The 21,040-nt window shown below is 33.3% G+C and overlaps 1 protein-coding gene and 1 long non-coding RNA gene across 2 annotated transcripts; one reads left to right on the top strand and one right to left on the bottom strand.

Annotated features, from left to right (window-relative positions):
* Window positions 1-2,455: 2,455 nt before the first annotated feature.
* LOC126745502 (uncharacterized) lies at window positions 2,456-17,128 on the top strand. The gene is made up of 3 exons (XR_007663579.1): window positions 2,456-3,558; window positions 13,251-13,494; window positions 16,663-17,128. It is a non-coding gene; the product is annotated as an uncharacterized LOC126745502 (long non-coding RNA).
* LOC126745497 (probable Golgi SNAP receptor complex member 2) lies at window positions 7,767-20,093 on the bottom strand. The gene is made up of 2 exons (XM_050453366.1): window positions 19,701-20,093; window positions 7,767-8,297 (listed from the first exon to the last, which is right to left on the bottom strand). The coding sequence occupies exons 1-2, from the start codon at window positions 19,832-19,834 to the stop codon at window positions 7,796-7,798; spliced, it is 636 nt and encodes a 211-aa protein (XP_050309323.1). The 5' UTR covers window positions 19,835-20,093; the 3' UTR covers window positions 7,767-7,795.
* Window positions 20,094-21,040: the final 947 nt, after the last annotated feature.

Raw genomic sequence — 21,040 nt, 5'->3', positions numbered from 1 at the left:
CTTAGTAAAATATTAAGAGCTCTGTTCTCTCGTTTTTCGGATCTATTTTCGATCTTCTGAGTTAAACATTTACAATTATTTATTGCAATGTCTTTGGACTCGAATTTACTAACAACAGGTTTAATGGTTGAAATGGACCAGATAGGCTTGATGGGAAAATAAATTGAAAATATTTCAGATATTGCTATTGGTTTAGTTAAATTCTAAATATGATAAAATTATTTTTTAATAATCGATAATAATAATTGTTATTGGTTTAACTTCATCGGTATATTAAATAAAAGTTTAGATAAAAAAGTACTGTTAACGTGTCTTACGTTCAATGTATGGTTGTGAGATTGATAAAACGAATAAAAAAACATTTCTTGTATTCGGCTATACGTCAGATTTGACAAAGCCTTATCACAAATTGTTTGCTGGTGGGTGGTGTCTAGTTTTACCTGAGCCGAAAATTTGGTAATTTTGCGTAGTAATTAAAATTAACATGGAACTTCTTATGTTCCGCTCGGCGACGCACCACCCGGTATAGGGATGTTGAGGAAAGACTGAAAGCAGCGCATCAAAGATCAAAGAATCGTTATAATCTTCGACGAAGACCAATCAGTTTTGAGGTCGGTGAAGAAGTTATCTCCGGTAGTCTATGAACTGAGTGACGAAAAGCGCAAGTTTAAGGGCGCTTGGCATGTCAAAGAAAGATCCGAGAAGAAGAGTTACTCGTTGATTCCGATTAGACTTTATCGATTTTGCTTACTGGTCGGGACGTATGCATTTTTTTGTGTTTTACTTATTAGTTCTTTTGATTTTCTAATTATAATATTTTTTTTTCACCAGATCCTTTCCTCAAAGCTACGGACTGGGTATTTGCGGTTATTAGAGAGTAGCTACCTTGTTTTTCTCTTTCTAGTGAAGTTTCTTGTGGTGAAGGCCTACCACTTGAAGCGTTTTGGATTTCCGATTAGGAATTCTATCAGAAATTACTAGAAATTTGGTGTTATTTGGTATTTTGTTGGATTTTATAGTATTATTATTTAATGAGTCAGTCAATTTGAAATTTTCATTTTCCGACTTATTTTAATACTTGAATAGCATTTTCAAATAATTAGATTGTTCGCACATTCTTTACTTCCCTTCCCAGTTAAATGCTTACTTCTCTTCGCATGAGAATTACTTTTCTGGTAATTGTTCTGGGGGAAGAGGGGGAGTGTTACAGGATTAATTACGCTTTAGACGGGATCTGACGAATCCTAACTTTACTCATTTGGTTAAGAGATTTAAAAACTTCTAAGTACGAGACTGCTGACTGAGACACCCACCATAATTACAATTGCTTTTGATTTTTAATGGAGTTCGCCAATATTTTTCATTGAACCACTATCAATGTTATCACCACTTTAATTCTTTGTTATTGTTTACAATATGCTGTGCATGGAGAAGATTTCACGGCAATTGAATTGGTCAATCGGTTTACTAAAGCGGACGCCAGTGGCGCCGCGTGTCGAATTATTCCGATTTGTCCCGTATTTGTATTTTCTACTAGGCACTCTATGGTTTGCTTATTAGTGATCTATGTATAGGTTTTGGTTGGGACCATAGCCGCTAAACCCATATAGTAACAAAAGAAGTTCCTCAATCTCCGGTCTTGCGCCCGGACGTCTTTTGGACTACTACTCAAGCAGTTCCGCGACACGGGGGTCTTTCCAGCTCCTGCGTCCGTCAAAAGTGAACCGTGCTGTCCGCAGTGACGGAGAGAGGTTAAGTCGTGAAATAAATCGAGTATCATCTCTCTCCGCCAGCATCTTTTGAGTTAAATTAACACCTAAAACGAAAATTTACTAGTGTTTCTTCATTTTCGACCAATTATTTTTTGAAGCAGTATGGTTTTTAGTGGTTCGATGCCTCTCGAAACTTCGTAAGTAGTTTTCACCGTTGGTGACATTTTATTTGGTGTTCCGTGTTTTCATTGAGAAATCTCTCTTAGAGCTTCGTAAGTATGAAGTTGTAAACCGCCGGCCATGACCCAGCAGTGGTAATGATATCGCCCTAAAGCCAAGAAGCAGATAATAACTTCGCCGCCCTTAGCCCCGTCAACCCACATCACGCCTTAAGCCCTGTGTGGTGAGAAATAGCCCATCGCGGGCTCTCGCCCCCAAAAGAAGAACATCATGGAACTTGACTTGATTGCTTTAATTTATATGTACTTTCCATGTAGATTTTTTTTGCCTTACAAGTTTCATTAATTCGTTGTCTCTGATCAATTAAAATATTAACTTTAATAAACATTCTATGTAAATTGAGTTAATGTGTTTTACTAGTGAGTGAGTGAGTGTGACTGAGACAATTGACCATACAGAGAACCCACGAAGCCGGCCTGATAGGTACAGGATTTCTGGAACCTATCAGATCTAGAGAGTTGTTCTTGTTGTTTAAAACTTTAAAATCAAGACTGTCGAACAAACTCAACTCCCTAGAAATAGTCCTTGTAAATCGGTTAGTCTTGCCGGACTATTATTTATGACATAACAAGATGGCTAGTGTAGTCGTATAAGTCTAATTTCTCGCAGTACCTAAAATAATTAAAACAATGCTTTACCACAGACAAAATTACAAAAATAGCCCTATTACTCGTACTTATAAAATTTACAACAAGGTCATTTTTAAATATCTTAACCAAATGAATAAAAGTTAGGATTCTCCAGATCCCGTCTAAAGCGTAATTAATCCTGTAACAAGGGCACTTTTTTAACATCCTAAACACTTCATATTCCGTAAACTCCAATTTAGATAACAAAATATCCGAAAACAACCATGTATCAGCCAACGAAAGTAAATTATAGCTGCATGCGGATATTGTTTGCTTCAAATGCTTTAGCTTAGACCTCATACCTTTAGCGTTAAAATAATACATTAGTCACAATCTGTAGTGTGTACGTCTTCTTTGTTAAGTTGGGTTCTTTGTATCATTATGTAAGTCACCAAACGGTTTAAACCTATCACTGCTAATTTTACTGATAGCTTTTTCCGCATTTTATAAGTTTTAACCTAAAAGTTAGGAGTTATTAGTTACCTTTTAATTAGGATTGTATATCACCGTACCATTATCAAAACAGTGACAGTGTCTTGTTACACACCAAACATCACTGGGAAGGAAACTTTAAATTTTCACCTATATTTAACTAGCTGTTGGCAACTATAAATAAAAACAAAATTGAATAGCTCTAAGTTTTTTCTCTTATTCCACTAGAAGTCTGATGTAAAAATATGACGACTATTACCGTCAAATGGGGTAAAGTGAACACTAAGGGGTAAAGTTAACTCTAACAGTCCGAACTCGTTGATCGACCTTCAACGTCACGGTACGACAGTACACCGCGACTTTATACAAGTTTACACAAGTGCACGAGGCGAATATTTAGTCTAGTGGATGACATGTTTGAGGCTGATAGCGTTCGCTATTGCAGTTGTGTTTCAGTTCGTGTTTGCCGTAAAATTGTTGTTGGTTGAAAAGATTGACGTGCAGTAAGGAAAGTATACACCACACGGGTTTTTTGGCTATTTAAGGTAATTATATACTGTATGTAGATCACAATATTCAGTGCGAGTTTACAAACAAAAAATTACACTATTATTTTTTCGCGGAATTATAAAAAATATCAACTTTGTGGGGTAAAGTGGATCACTGAATTTTGAAAGAAATTAAACATTAGATTGGTATTTTTGTTATTGTTGTTTTCAGAAATATGCCAAGAGTATATAAGAAGAAAATTGGGACAGGCGGCAAAAAAAATTACAATGAAATATTTCTAATAAGGGCGGCGGTCAACAAAAGAACATTAAATGTCCGGGAAGCTGCAGAACAATATGGCGTACCATACACAACCTGGTTCATGACAATCCAGTATAAGCATCCTTTAAAATATGGCAGACAGTCAGTTTTGCCGGAGGCTGAGGAAAAATTACTAGTTGATGGCTTACTTATTTGTGCAAACTGGGGGTTTCCATTAAAATCAACAGACATAAGATTAATTGTTCAGCAATATCTAAATAATCTGGGATGCCGAGAGAAAAGATTTACAGATAATTTACCGGGTTTGGATTGGTTCAGGGCATTTATGGCAAGAAACCCTAATCTAACAATAAAATTGGCTGAAAACACTAAAAGAGTTAGAGCATTCGTCGACTATGAGATGCTTAATAATTATTTTTCTGAGCTTCAAAAAACTTTGGAAAATGTACCACCATGTAACGTCATAAATTATGATGAAGGCAATTTTGTCGATGACCCTGGCTCAGTAAGGGTTGTCGTAAAACGCAGGGTAAAACATGCACATAGGATAATAGATACGTCTAAAACAAACACCAGCGTAATGTTTGCGATATCGGAAAGTGGAACATTATTGCCCCCATACATACACACAACGAAACTTATATGGAATCACCTTGTATTAATACGAAATATTTTAGTAAGATATTTTTTGTTGCAAGCAATAAAAAAGTACAAGTATTTACTCTCAAGGACAGGCAGATTAATAATAAATAATAATGTTTTACCTAGCAGTGTCGATTTTACTGTTTCACTTGCAAGTCGATCAAATTTATAATTTATTTATTTTTGAAAACTAAACAAGAATGCCATACATTGGGCTATCGGAAGTTCAGAGGGGAAGTATTATTGCTCTGGCAGAACAAGGCATGTCACAAAGGCAGATAGCTAGAACGGTGGGGGTTACACAAGGTGTTGTTTCAAAAACATATTCAAGATTTCTGGAATTGGGAACCTTAAAAAACAGACCAAGGAGAAGTCGTGAAAGAGCAACTACTGAAGGGCAGGATCGCTTTTTAGCTCAAATAGCAAGAAGAAATCCCACAACATCTCATCCAGAGCTTCAAAGGCAAATTTTACAAGCTACGGGTGTGAGTGTTTCTGTCGAAACTATTAGAAGAAGACTTCGCGCTCGGGAATTATTTAGCAGAAGACAGTTAAGGGTTCCAGAACTTTCAAGGCAACATAAAATTGACCGTTTAAATTGGTGTTTGGAGCATGAAAATTGGAAAAATCTCTTATGTTCGGATGAAACCAGAATAGGAATACGATCCGATGACCGGCGGATTCGCATTTTAAGAGGTAGAGGGAGACAAGCTAGACTTCGTGCTGTCAAACCTATCCCGAAATACAAAGGAGGTACTGTAATGTTTTGGGGTGGAATTATGATTGGTGAAAGAACTCCTTTAATTCCAATTCGACAAACCCTAACAGGTCAAAGGTATGTAGATTTGGTATTGCAACCTGTAGTTAGGCTCTGGCGAGGTGGTTTTGGCAATTTTTTTTTATTTATGCAAGATAATGCCCCTCCACATACCAGCAGAGTTGCAAAATGTTTCTTAGAAACGGAAGGTATTGCCGTTTTAGAGTGGCCTTCTTGCTCACCGGATCTTAATCCTATAGAGCACTTATGGGATAAGATAAAAAGAAAGATTAGAGCTCGCCAGAATGCTCCTGGTAACACTGAGCAACTTATTCGAGCGGTTTTAGAGCAATGGACAAATGTTCTCCAAGAAGACATTGACAATTTGATAAATAGCATGCCTCGTCGAATTCGTGCTTGCATCGATGCTAGAGGTGGCAATACTGATTATTAACATTTAATTTTAAATTAACTTTCTTGTTAAATTGTCATATTCAGAAAAATCATTTTTATAGAAATCTACACTTTTTGTTTTTTGTTCTATTATTGTGAAAATTGTAATCAGTTTTATTATTTTTTTTAATAAACTTGGTTTTGAAAAAGTGCCCTTTAATCCTCAATGACTATTTTTTTAAATAAATTCCATTTTGCGAAATTACTGGGTGATTCCATATAAGTTTGGTTGTGTGTAGTTTATAAAGTCAAGCATCTTTAACCTGGGCGGTCAGAAGGCGGAAGCAGATACAGCAGAACCACCAGTGGATGGTTTAATTCTGCAATATTTGAAGATTGGTTCCTCAATATTCTTATCCCGCACACAAAAAATTTGGTTGGGCCTAAGGTGTTAATAGGCGATAATTTGAGTAGCCATCTAACTCTTAGCGTTATTCAAGCATGCGAATCCAATGACAATCGTTTTGTATTATTGCCCCCAAATTCCAACCACTTATTACAGCCACTTGATGTGGCCTATTTTCGGCCCCTGAAGGCTGCATGGCAAAATGTATTGGAGGCATGGAAGCAGAAAAACCGGGGGGTTATTCCAAAGACCGTGTTTCCAAGCCTTTTAAAAGAGGCAATCGAGAAAGTTGGTGTGAATTCTGAAAAAAAATCGATTTCAGGATTTAAGGCGTGTGGAATAATTCCGTTTAACCCCAACGCTGTCTTTTGTAAAATTCCTAGAAATGAAGGCGGAAATGTCCCTATGGAAGATCCCATGGAAAAAGCCTGGTCCGATGCCCTTGTAAGTCACTTAGAGTCTTACAGAGCAGAAGCCAAGGATGGTATCCAAAAACGCGGGAAAAAAATGGCAGTTCCTGCAGGTAAAAGCATCTTAGCCAGAGATATTATCAGATCCTTGGAAGACGAAACAGACGAAGACAACATCTTGGAAAATCCTGAAAGCCCATTGAAAGCAAACTCAGACTCTGACGGAGAAGAGGATAAAGAAAATAATGGTGATGTGAGTGAAATTGACCTACCGTGGTTTAATCTTGCGGGAAAAAAAATTAGAAATCGGTGATTACGTAATAGTGAATTTTTTTACAAATAAACTTGACAGAAAATTGGTTGGCAAAATAGAAAATTTGGTTGGAAAAAATGAGTTTGTCATAAATGCATTAAAAAAACAAAACGGCAAAAAAAAACATATTTTTTGTTTACCCTGTTATTGCGGACATAACACCTGCCAATAGGGAACAAATTGTACAAAAGTTAACTTTAAGCAGTGTCAAACGTGGAAAACATTTATTTTTGAATGCAGATTTCTCTTCAGTAGAATAATTTTGTTGGGTTAATGTTTAATTTTGATTATTTGTTTTTGTTTATTTTGAGTTAATTTTTTTAATTTAATTTATTTTATTTAAATCTTTTGTCTTTTATGTTTTAAAGTTTATTAGCCATTAACTTTTCTATTAAGACTAAAAAGTTTGTTTGGCTAGATTAAAAATGAAAAGTTTGTTTTGTATTTAATAAACTGTTTAAAACCCCTATAAAGTTTGTTTTATTACTTTTTTACCAAATTTTCTTTGGAAAACTAATTTTTAAAACAATATTTAGTTATCCACTTTACCTCACACATTTTTAAAATGAATTTTCCGTGAAAATTTACATGTTGTCCACTTTACCCCCATGCATGGGATAAAGTGGATCAACATTTGACCGTTAATAGTTTAAAAATTATAGACAAAAAAAAGCTAAAATTTGGCAATATTAAAGGGAAGGTACTAAAGATTCTAAATATTAGTGCTCCAAAGATTTGTGAACGTCTTTACCGAAATATTTTTAAAAAACCTAATTTTTTATCCACTTTACCCCATTTGACGGTATAACAATTAAATTCAATCGGTATCATGTAAAAAATAAGTTTGCCTATTAGTGCTGCTTTTCCATTTTTAACATTAAAAAGTTTAAGTTTCTTAGTTTATTTCTTATGTTTGGATTTTAGCCAATAAACCCAAATGTTTTAGAAAGGAAATGAATTCCACCATTTTTAATTTTTTTATCTGGCAAATCTGATGGTGATTTTTTTATATTGTGTTAACTTACACGTTTATTATTTCCGTGAATAATTAAAAAAATGTATAATAGTAGACCATATATTTGTAAAAAAACTATGTTAAATAAACAATGACTAAAATTATTACCACAAAAGTTGTCAATACACCCCCAGCAAAAACGACTTTATCTTCTGAAACCCTTTTTTCAATCAATCTCATAGTATGATTACTCACGCCTAAAACGTTTGCCATATCTATAATACGTTTATGTGCCCCTTTTAGTGTCGACCTTTGAGATCTTAAGGAGTCTAAAGTGTTCGAACCTGTATATAACATCTCATCTACCCCTCTATGGGCGTTGTGAAGGGAATTCTGGTGCTGGACAGAATAATCTATATTGATGGCAGTCAAATCTGGATTAGGAGCAAATCTTCGACTCAAAAGTTGCTCCCTTTCACTGGCCGCCGTTTCTCGTCGCAATCGTCTCTGCTTTGCCGCTTCTAAGGCTGCCTGCATATGCCTGTTGTCATATTTTAATTGGTCACATCTCATTTTTCCATTTTGCCTCTGTTCTAAAGGTAGTTTATGTACGTATAAGTCTAATTTCTCGCAGTTCCTAAAATAAATTGAAACAATGTTTTAACACAGACAAAATTACAAAAATAGCCCTACTATGAAGTGAAAAGTATTATAATAAACACTTATAGTGTTTTATTAAATAGCATATAATAAAACCCTAATAACCACTTAAAAAATAAAAATATAAATTTCCATATTTTTGGATTTAGCCAGAGCAATATGTTTCATATCATTCAATTATTGTTTTTCATGTAAACATCACAGCTATGTAGTGTTAGTGTCTTCCCGTCCTTTCCAACCCGCTATAGAGCAATAAAACTTATATCAAATCAAATCAAATTTCTTTATTTGCCCAATATTTACATATACAAATTATACACAATCAATTTATTATTTATTTTATTTTTATTTAACTATATGTATACTATATAACCCGAGGACAAAAAGGACTACAGCGCGACCATAGTGGCTGATAACACAAAATACACAAATTATGTACATTTGTGCACGGTACTCCTGTATAACCTAAACTAATGGCAGAAAAAAAAGGGAGAACGGCGTGCGCGAGACAAAACAAGGGAAGCTAACAGTAAATATATTAATTTTACAGGTTATCTTATCTTATTTTAGCCGGAAAATCTGACAACAGCACAGCACGCATGGTTTGGAAGAAATGTAGGTTATTTTTGCTCATTATTAAGAAATTGCTTAACGCATTTTAGTAAATTAGTAAATTGCTTTACTTCATCTGGTAAATCATTCTACAATTTAATCCCTATGTATGTAAAAGATTTCTGAAAAGCTGCAGTGCGATGTTGAGGTACCCTGTATTTATTAACAAATCTTGTATGATGCTGGTGTAAAAATCGATTAAATAACGCTGCAAGGTATGAGGGTTGTCCAGTTTTTAAGATTCTTTGTAAAAAAATATAAAAATGAATGTTTTCTACGGTAACTCATATTAAGGATATTTTTATTATTTAAATGAGGTGTAATATGTTCTCTAAATGGAATATTGCAAGAAAAACGCATACAGCTGTTTTGTATTTTTTGTATTTGGTGTGCTAATTGTATCGTCAAAGATGAACCATAAACCACCATCACCGTAGTCGAATAGCGATAATATTAAACTGTCACAATTGATACTTATTTATTGATACTATTTTGGATGGTAGCCATTTTTTGAAATAATTAAGTTTTTTCAATCTTATATAAGCAATTTTTAATTTATTATGAATGTGCTTGAAATGTTATAATGCTCAAAAGTTATTGCTCAAAAAGTATACCCAAATTTTTCACCTCTGAAACTGAGGCCAAAGGCATATTATCTATTTGTAGAACAAATAATTGACTAATTCTTTCAATCTGATATTTAGCATTAAACAATAGCGTACAGGATTTAGAGGAGTTTAGTGTTAAATTATGATCGTTGGAGAATTTTTTAAAATTATTCAAGTCCGAGTTAAATTTGTCAATATATTCATTTACATAATCTAAAGAAAATAAAGTGTATGTTAGAGAATCATCAGCATATTGTTGAATTTTCGAGTTCTCAATAGAATTGCTCATATCTGCAATATATATGGAAAACAACAGAGAGCCCAAAATTGAGCCTTGAGGCACACCTGTGGCAATTGGTACAAATTCAGATCGAACGCTTTGAAAATCTCTCACATGTTCCACACAAAAGGATCTATCTATTAAATATTGTTCGAAAAATTTTACAGAATTATCAGAAAGTCCATAGTAATGAAGCTTGGCTAATAGCATATTGTGGCTAATCGTATCGAATGCTTTGCTGAAATCGAGAAATGCCAGGCAAGTTATTAGTTTCTTATCTTCACTGTGACGAACATCATTTAAAAGATTAACTAAACAAGTAGAGGTGCTGTAACAACACCACCGAAATAAATCTTTATTTCGGTGGTGTTGGCTGTAACCAGATCGGAATCCAGAAGGACCCTGACCGACACGATGGGATAAAATTTGACGTGTTTAAGAAGTCGTACAATTGTTTATTAATACGTTTTTCAAGATGTTTAGAAACTACCGAAAGAATACTGATCAGTCGTATTTTTGGCTAGCGGTTTCACGATTGCTTTTTTCGATGAAAATGAAAAATAACTTTCTAAAATACAGGAATTTATTATATTTAATAAGGGTGGAATGCAGTATGGCAAGCAAAGTTTAATATCCCTTACTGACATACCATCATCGCCAATTGCCCCAGTGGATATACTATTCAGAATCTTTAACAGGGAATTCTCATCTATAAGCGTAAAATTTGACATTAACACTGGGATGGACATTTGAACGATAGAAAAAGATTTTGTCATCTTTTGACGCAGAGTTGGGGGGAGCTTGAAAAGTAGATGAAAAAAAGTTGTAAATCTGTTCTGGATCACATAATTTACTGGGAATTTCAACTGTCTTATTGGATGATATATTAAATTTTTTAGCATTGTGCTATAAATATTTTCCTTTTTTTGAAGAAAATTGGTTAAAATAAGTAGTTTTCTCCCGTGTAATAGCATGTTTTGTAAAATTTTTTAACTGTCTATAATATTCTAAGTTACCCAAGGTTTTGTTTTTTAAACATTTCTTGTGTGCCTTATCCCTTAATCGCATTAAAAGTTTTATGTTATCAGTTATCCAAGGCATAAAATTTTTCTCTTTCTTTAACTAATTTTTGTTGAAGTTGGTGTTTGCTTATTAAATTTAATATATTTTTATTAAATATATCATATTTTCTATATTGTTTGTGAAATAAATTCCGTTCCACTCTATTTGCTTAGCATCTCTGCGAAAATCCTCAGAATTAATGTTTTTATAATTACGGTATTTTAAATGTTTTACTTTCTTTTATATTTTTGGAAAATTTAATATGGCGTATAATAAATTATGGTCGGTTAGGCTTCTTGACACAGGTGTAGAAACGCCTTTTTTCACTCCAAGTTCTTGACTTGAGATAATCACATCAATAAGACTTGACCTATTTGTCAATAAATTATGGTGTGTAGGTTCAAAGTCAAAAGTCAAAATATACTTTATTTGCCAAGTTTACAAACTTATGCTAAAAGCTTCCTAATCCTAGAATTTATAATACAAGTATTTATTTGGTTATACAGGACAAAAACAGAATACAGAATCGATTTTGATTGTACATAGAAGCATATTTTATATAAACAAGACAAAACCAAATAATTTTAAATATTAAAATGAATCGTTAAAATACTCTTCAATGCTGTAGTAAGCTTTTGGTAAGATTAATTTCTTTAGTTCTCTCCTAAACTTTTTAAGGTCTGTAACAGTCCTAATCGAAAAAGGAACATGATTAAATATTTTACGACTAATAAATATAAGAGAATTTCTCGTAAGTGAGGAGGTGGGGATTGGAAGAGATAAGTTGCTCACTTGACGAGTATTATGACTGGTACAGGATGGTGGACTTACGGACTTATGTATGAGTGTTGCAGTTTCCAATATAAAGAGTGAGAAAACTGTTAAAATTCTTTCAGCTACAAAAAGAGGTCTACAAGAGACTCTCAGACCAACACCACACAGATACCTTAATGCTTTTTTCTGAATAGTAAAAATTATGTTAAGGAGTCCCTTGGAGCACAATCCCCAAAATGGCAACCCATAACGGATATGAGAGTCTATTAAGGCGAAATAAACTGAACGAGCAAACAACCCCCCCAGCTCATGTCTGGCAACCCTGACTGCAAAACAACCAGAAGAAAGTTTAGCAGCGAGGCCCAAAACGTGGTTGTCAAACCTTAAACTCTCATCAATGAAGAGGCCGAGAAATCGACAATAATCCCTACCATGTAGTGGGCTCTGCTCATCAAACAAAAAACCCTCTACATTACACTTAAAGCCCAGAACAAAAGTCTTATCAACATTAAATACAAGCTGATTGCAAATGCACCACTCTTTAATTTTGTGAAGGTCCTCTACTATGAGAGATCTGACTACTTTTTGATCTTTGTTATGCCACAGAATTGTAGTATCATCGGCAAACTGAACCATTAGTCCATGCAGTGATAGAGAGCTTAAGTCATTAACGTATAATAAAAACAAAATAGGACCCAACACTGACCCTTGAGGTACACCACATTTAAGATGTGCTATCCCTGACGAAAATCCAGATGCAACCACCCTCTGTGTGCGGCCAGACAGGTATGACTTCAACCACCCCAAAGCTACTCCCCTAAATCCATAAAAATCAAGCTTTGACAGCAGTATTTCATGATCCACACAATCAAAGGCCTTGGACAGATCACAGAACACCGCAGTTATAAATTGTTTTAAAAAGTTGAAGATATTTAAAACATTTTTAAGGTTTCTTGTATTCGCATTTTCATTTAGTAAATTAATCACCAAGCAACAAAATATAATCACAAAGCGACATTGCTTGCGCCAGTACATTTTCTAACGTATCAAAAAAGTGACGGTATTTCCAGAAGGTGGTCTTTATATAGTAAGGGCCAAAACCCGCTTATCACTCACTTCAAACCCAACCCTCGTATGTTCATCATCTGGAGAATTGACATTGTCAAGTTTAATTATATTTTTTACTATATATATATATATATATATATATATATATATATATATATATATATATATATATATATATATATATATATATATATAGTAAAAAACTAAGCCTTTTTTATTGCATATTCTAGCCCATATATTTTAATAATGAAGAATAAATCTTAGATTATAAAGACAAAAAAAAGAATAAAAATAAATTTTAAATAATAAAAGCCGAATATTTATTTTAGGTTAATCGAATATACTATGCAATATTATCCAATATATGCCTCAAAAATATTTAAATAATGAATTTTTATGCCATATTTTATTGATACATTAAGTTTTATGATTCATAAATAAATATTACTCCTATAGTCTTAAGGGTTTGATTAATCTAGTTTATTTAAGACTCTTAAATGAAAATACTGATAGCAATATTTTCCAGTAGGCCCTGCAGCTGAGAGATGTTGAGCGGCACACAATGAGTCTTAATGCTCCCATGCCCTATACAAATGGCGTGAGTTTCTCGATCTGAGGAAGTATAGAGAAGGTCATAAACTGCAGATGAAAAGACTGCAACATCTAGACTACCAGTCTGGTTAAAACCATTTTGACCAAACAAGGAAGATTTGCACTTGAAAATTGGTTGAAGTAGAGCCTAGTACAAGAATGAAGATACCAACTAGAAGGTATAAAAAAAGACATTTTTTAAAAATGTAAGTGTAACAGGTAAATAATAGGTACTAGCAAGATGGCAGCTAATATTGGAAGATAATAGTAAATATAATCGCCACTGTGAATTTAGGACTGCATTGAAGAAGTGCCAAGTTGTACAACTTCGAAAAATAAAGCAAGTAACCAGAAGTAGCATAATAAAATAGTCCATTAGACTGTTATTCTCCCGGAGACATTTAAGAGAGACCTAGTTTATATTTTTCTATGTCTAGAAGCTTCAGCTTGGTGTAGTGATTTAAAGATACTAATAATCTAATAAGAGAAGATAAGGTGGTTTATGTCATTCGACTTATGTTATATAATTTGAGATTAGAAGTACATTATATTATTATTAGAGATGCATTGGTTATATTATTAAAATTTAAGACATTAAACCTCGTTGAGTTTGAGTACCATGATAGAGGTCGGTAATGAAAGAAAAGAGGGTATGTGAAAAATGGTTACAAGCAAATAAACTGGTTTTTAATAGTAAAAAAACCTCTATAAGAGTTAATTTACACTCAAATATATCAAGAGGGAAATTTCACTTTTAATTCATTATTGGCAATAATCTAAACTAAACTCTAATGTCTACAATAATGCATCTGACAATATGAAGATAAAATTATAAATAATACAAATTTGCAAATGCAGATATATCATATAATTTAATGAAATAAATAGGATTGAACTCACTCTTTCTAGGCAAAAAAAATTATTAATTTGTAAATAAGGGCTCAAGAATAATCAAATCAAAAATATTTATGGGCAACAAAATCAAACAATAAACAACATAATATTTTTAAAATAAAAATATATGAACATAAAACTTAGTAAACATGTATTTATTACCAAGAAATAGGCTAGGCTTAAGGATAATCCAATGCCTTATGTAGATGCATAATTATGGTTGTGAGACTAATACAATTGATATCACAAATAATCTGCTTTTTATAGCCATACAAAAACTGACAGATCAAATTTTAAAAAAATATATCATTGAGAAGTATGATTCGGGAATTAAAGAAGTTGATATTGCTAGACAATTAAATTAACATAAAAGTGTGGTATGCAAACAGATTAATTTGTATAGAACTCATGGGACCACTGCCAACATAAATTGCGATATTTTACCAACTCAAAAGGAATTTAAATTTCCTGTAACACAGATACAGCTAAACTCAAAATCTGTAATAATTATATGTATCTATAGATCTCCAAAGGGTAATTTAGATATTTTTCTTTCTAGTCCCAGCAATGTTCTGGGTGATGTGTACTCTGCAAAGAAATTTATGGTTGTATGCGGTGATTTTAATGTCAATTTCAGTACTAATCATGATTCAGTTTTTGGCATAACAGAGCTGTTTACATCTTATTGGTTGTCACAACATATGAATGAAATGACGTACGAGGTATGAATGAATGAATGAGGGTAACGAGCAGCAGTGCATCTCGGGTGGACAAGTACCGAGCAATGGCAAGATATTTATACCAATCTGGGTATTGACCAGATGTATTAAAGTTTTGCAAACACCTTCTTTTATTGGTTTGATCGGGCTTTTCCCTTGGAAAACTTTAGCATTAAGCCAGAAAATAAGAGTTGGGTCAGTAAAGATATAAAAGATTATGCTCAACACATGAAAGACCTTTATGTACGGTATAAACAAACAAACAGTGAACAGGTTTTTTTACAATATAAAATAGAAAGAAAACACTATAGAGCTTACATATTTCAATATAGAAAGTCAATAAAGGATAATAACATATTAAATTCTAGAAATAAATCTAAAGCTGCTTGCACAATTTTTAATAAAGTCAGTAACAGTACAAAGACAAATAAAAATCTAACATTAAATATTAATGATCACATAATTGAAGATCTCAATAATTTGGCAGATATTTTTAGCAAAAAGTTTAATTTCCTAAATCATAGCCACATAAATATATCCATTCAAGACAGTTTTGCATATCCATCTATATTTCTAAATCCTACTGATCCAAATGAAATATTTAAAATAATTATGGACCAAATAAATTTTTAGCAGCATGGATCATCAGCTGCTTATTGAGAGGCTGCTCTCATTTGGGATTAGAGGTAACTGCTGTCTGTAATAAAATCATATCTAAGTGGGAGACGACAGATGGTCTGTGTGGCATATAAAGGACAACCACATTTCTCACATCCAACATATATCACCCAAGGCGTTCCTCAGTGCTCCATCTTAGGACCACTGCTTTTCCTACTATATGTTAATGGACTTTCAGATGCTCTTCCGGGTGGTTTTGTGTGTCAGTATGCAGATGACACATCTGTAATGCTGTCAGATCCATCTCCTGATGGTCTTTAGGAATCTATACACTGGTGGCAAGTGCAATGCCAATACTGAACTTAAATTCTGGCAAAACTAACTTGATTTATTTCTCCATACAAAAACAAAATTATTCACTGCTTGTTAAGTTAAATAAATCAGTTCCACAATCTGAAGAGGTGAGATTTTTGGGTGTGTACCTAGATCCCCAACTTAGCTGGGGACCACACTGTAAGCACATTATTTCAAAGATCAATAGCAGCTACGTTCTTATAAGAAGACTGAGGAATATTGTTTCGCATGAGACAATTCGTATATAATACCTGTCATGCATCCAGTCAATAATGTTTTATAGTGTGCTTTTTTGGGGTTCATCAACAAGTGCACTAGAGGTCTTCAGAGCACAGAAAAGAATTATAAAATGCATATTTGGTATTCATCCGAGGAAGAGCTGTAAACTTTATTTTTCCCTTCTCTCAGTTTTAACTGCCCCATCTCTTTACTTCTTACATCTGGTGATGTTTGTTAGAAAACATCCTGAGTACTTTAGCAGATATATAGATAACTATTTTCAGGAAATGACCATAGAAACAAGGAGCAGAATGAACCTTGCAATACCCTTTCATAACACTTTTTTTATCACAATAGCCCAACATATAGGGCTTTAAAAGCTTGTCACATATTGCCTGAGAATATTAAAAGTATGCAGAGTATTGCTGTGTTTAGGAGAAAAACTATAGCTTTTCTAAACGAAAATTGTTTTTATTCTTTCAACTTTATAGAATAACTGATATTGCATTGAGTTATAGTTTGGATGCTCTTGTGCTTTTTTAGTGCGGTTCTGCGACCTGCCGGATTGTTTCTGGAGCTACCGGGACTTGGTGTCTACTGGCATACCGAGACGCTTAATGCTCTATGGAGGTACCGAAATTTCCTGGTGGGGGTATAGCCGCGGCATATTTAGTATCATCATATTCCTTAGTCTGTCACTTATATGTATGTATGTATTATTTTAGGTGTATCCTACCTAAGTGTTTGTATCATTTAAAGAGTTTATTGACTTGTCTATATGTATTTTTCAATTATTGGCATGCTCTAAATTTTCTGTACAAATACATTTATTTATTTTCTAAATTAGGCAGCATATAGCCACTTCTGTTTGACGTTGCTTTGTGATTTGTATAATCATTTTGTTGGAAAATAAAGAATTATTTATTTATTTATTATTTATTTAGCATTCCCAACCACGGAACCCAAAAAAAAAATGAGGACCGATAAAATTATAAGAAGTGAACTTCAAAATCCATTTAGCACTGCAGAGGATATGAAAAAAGAATTTCCCTCTATTTCAATATGTGTTAGGTCCATTAGACGGCGGTTAAATCAAGCACAACTAATTGGCAGAAGACCTGCTCGAAAGCCGTTTATTTCTAAAAAAAATAGACAGGCCAGACTAAAATTTGCAATGAAACATGCAAACTGGACCTACAAGCAGTAGAAAAATGTACTGTCGTTGGACGAAAGCAAATATAATCTATTTGAATTAAGTGGGTGAGACGTCCTGCCATTGATAGATTCAATCCCAAGTACACCATACCCAACATACAACACAGAGGTGGAAACGTTCTAGATTCGGTGCATGTATTTAAATAAATAAATAAACGTTTATTATGCAACGAAAAAATATTACATAAAAGATAACATTCACATAATGTGTTCTTCCATGGTATCTGAAAAATACAGTATTAGTGGGCAGTTTCAACACAACATTACTTATATATGCTAAACTTATTTCTTAAAATTACTTAACATTACAATAAAAGCATATGTGAATCTAACAGAAAAGCCTTGTATTTCTTCTTGAAAGTGAAAAGTGAGCATGATCTTATTAAGTTGTATATTTCAGAGTTTAACAAAAATACAGCCTGGTAGGCAAATGAATTTTGAAAACCTTCAGTTCTATGCACTAGTATTTGAAATCTTATAATGTTTCTTAGGCTTTGACTATGTAAATCTTGTCTTGCTGTGAAATAATCTGAAAGATATTTAGGGTAGCTCGACTTGTAAATTCTATAAACAAACTGACCAAAATGTAAAGCTACTCTCTTTTCATATTTTAGTATTTTATTGTCAACATATATTGGTGTTATGTGATCAAATTTTTGTATGTTGAAAACAAATCTCATAGAGGCATTTTGAGCCAACTGAATTTTGATCTTCGTTTCAAGAGTGAGGTAATTGTAAAAAACAACATTGCAGTAATCTAGCTGTGACCAAACAAGAGCCTCCACAAGTATTAATTTGATATTTATGGTCAAATAATATTTAAATTGATACAAACTTTTAAGTAAAGCATACATGCAGGATGTCTCTCTGCCATGTATCTGAAAGTTTAGGACCTCAAATCAAAAATGATGCCAAGATTTTTTGCTGATGTTGAACAAGTAGTGAAATGAAATCGAAGAAATTGTTTTTTTATTGTATTAGAACCTATGAGTAAGTGTCTGCTCTTGTTAGCATTCAGAATCATCTGAAGCTGTATTCACTATTTAAATATTGAGTTTAAGTCCTCATTCATTTGCTGCATACATTGATATGCATTATGAGGAGGAAATCCAGATAAGGGTCTGAGGATACGAACCTGGGGAACTCCATAACCAATAGTTAACAGGTACAGATCTTGCTCCATCCAGTTCCACAATCTGTGTCCTCAGTTGAAGATAACTTTGGAACCACTCCTCCACCTTCCAAACCTTTTGTAAAAGAGTTCTGGGAATACGTGGTTGTGTCTAGGATCCCCTCATCCTATACAGCAAATCAACTTTCACACTACGTCAAGGAGAAACTTAAAACCACAGACTTTGTTAGATGCTTTCCTATGCTGAAGAACAAGGACTGTCCAGACTCATAGTTGGCATGCAAAAAAAGGAGCACGTAAAAACTTTAAAAGACCCAACTATGTGGCCAGCAGGTACAATTGTAGATGGCTACAAATTGAATGCTTCAACCCATCCAGATTCACCAGCATCCAAGATTCAGCCACCACCAAAAGCCACTGCTACGCCAGAGGGATCTTTAAGAATTGCTTCAGAAAAGGAAGCAATCGTTGCAAGTTAGTCCCTTGTACGGAAACCCTCTAAAATAATAATTGAAAAAAAAATGATGATTGAAGACTGGCCCTTCATGGATCCGTTGACTCCGCCAATAGTGAGGCTGTCCCAAAATTCTGATCCTGAGAATAGCCGTTACCTATTGGCCAGGCTGAGGGATTATAGAAGCTTGGAATGAAATATCTTAGGACATAATTAGGAAATTGATTGAGTCAATGCCCAGAAGGTGCCATGCAGTCTTCAAAAGTAAAGGCTATGCAACCAAATACTGAGACAAGTTATAAAAAATTTATAAAAATATACCATTTTTCTCCATTTTTGTCTCCACAGAAATCTTTTTTTTTTTAAGTTAATAAAGGCTTTATCCAATAAATCTTGTGTGCATTTTTATGAGACAGTTATCCTATGTATAAACATATATATATGGTTTATAAACATTTTTGTTCTAAAACTGCAGCAAATAAATTTTAAAAGTTTCTCCATCTTTAGTAGATAGATACCTATATAATACATACACACCTGCAAACATTGGTGGTTAAAAAAATAATTGCTTTATAAATATTTAAAGTTTAGATTTAATGAAAGTGTCTAACTACAAGTTTAAAAGCTTGTGTGTTATTTTTCAAAGTATTTTCTTTCTATTACATATTCTAATATAGTTCTAAGGTCTAATCATTCTGTAATTTAAAAAAATATAAATACACAAGAAAATATTTTTTTAGTTCTTTTTTCTTAATTTTCTTAATAAAAACCAACACTTACCTCTGGATTTGTGTTATGTTCTCAGCAATTTCAACTTCTATTTCATTGGCATTGACAACATTTCCTTCAAGAACTTTAAATCTTTGCTGAGTATGCTGGATTAATTTATTTGTTTGATTATACAGTACATCCATTGCTCATTCCTTCAATTTCAAAAGCAATTGAATTGGAAAACTTTATACCAAAGGCAAATAAGCAATTTTTTATAAAGCGTTTAGCAGTCGAGGTAAGTACAAAGATTTATTTCCTTTCTAGACTTTAAACTTAAATTATTTATATAGGAAATTATGAGTGTAAGGTACCAGTCACTTATTATTAAATCCTTTAATTTTTTAAAGTTTTATGTTCAAAACACCAAAATCCAAATCATCAAAAAACAGCTGATTGACAACAACTGAACAACAACATTCCAAACGTCATCTGTCAACCGTGTAAAGTGTGTGTGTGTGTACTTGGTTGGATGTCAGATCGAGAATGCAGGAACATGTCGTTTGCCATCAACCTATTTATAGTCCGCGTCCGCTGTTATTTAATCGATATAACGCCCTTATCTCCTGACATTCCCAAGGGATTTTAATATTTTTTGTCCGGATATCAACAATGAATAACTAAAGTGATTTATGAGGTTTCAAACCTCTACAAGCTAATGTTTTTTTGTGAAAAGAAATTATTCAAATGTTAAAGAAATTAAAAAAGCTCTAATTCCCAGAAGTCCCTGATTTGAATTAAGCTTTTTTGAATATAAATAATAAACATCTAAATTGATATGAGCTGGTTGCAAACCCGCTACAAATAAAAGTTTTTTGATGAAAAATTATTGACTTATTAGATGTAAAAAGAACCATTGATGGGGTCAGAAGCCATGGGGTCCAAGTAACAAATTAAGAGTTTTGAGAATATTTGATTTAAAGTTTTAGGTCATTAAAATATTCGGTGATATTTTATATTTCTGTTTTTATTAAATATTGTAATTTTAATGCTTCAAAATACATTTCATAAATTCTAGACATCATTTTTTGGTTTATGTAAGGCTTTTTTGCGAGTTAAAACTCATAGGCCAGGCACTTAAACCCCTTTGCCTTAAAAATAAAATATAGTCGCCTTCGCTCTTATCCTGCGGGTTCAAAGGTCACCACGTAATATGAATCAAATTGAAAAATCAGGGGCTGCCAAAATGTTATTTCCTTGAGAGTTTGACAAACATTGAACGCCGTCATGTGACATATTAAAGCCGCGTATACACCTTAAATCATAATTATTAACTGACGTGATGCCTTTAACGCCGTAAAAATGTCTGCGGAATATTACGTATCCGAGATTCGACATGTAAAACATACGTT

Source organism: Anthonomus grandis, chromosome 16, assembly GCF_022605725.1.
Source record: "Anthonomus grandis grandis chromosome 16, icAntGran1.3, whole genome shotgun sequence".
NCBI classification, from domain to species: Eukaryota; Metazoa; Arthropoda; class Insecta; order Coleoptera; family Curculionidae; genus Anthonomus; species Anthonomus grandis.
The sequence above is the reverse complement of the archived record's forward strand: the minus strand, read 5'-3'. Positions and strand labels throughout refer to the sequence as shown.

Excerpts from the sequence above, each read along its gene's own strand:
- LOC126745497 (XM_050453366.1), bottom strand. The coding sequence starts at position 19,834 with ATGGATGTACTGTATAATCAAACAAATAAATTAATCCAGCATACTCAG. Across the intron at positions 8,298-19,700 it reads AACATAACACAAATCCAGAG|GAACTGCGAGAAATTAGACT; the intron begins GTAAGTGTTGGT and ends AATTTATTTTAG.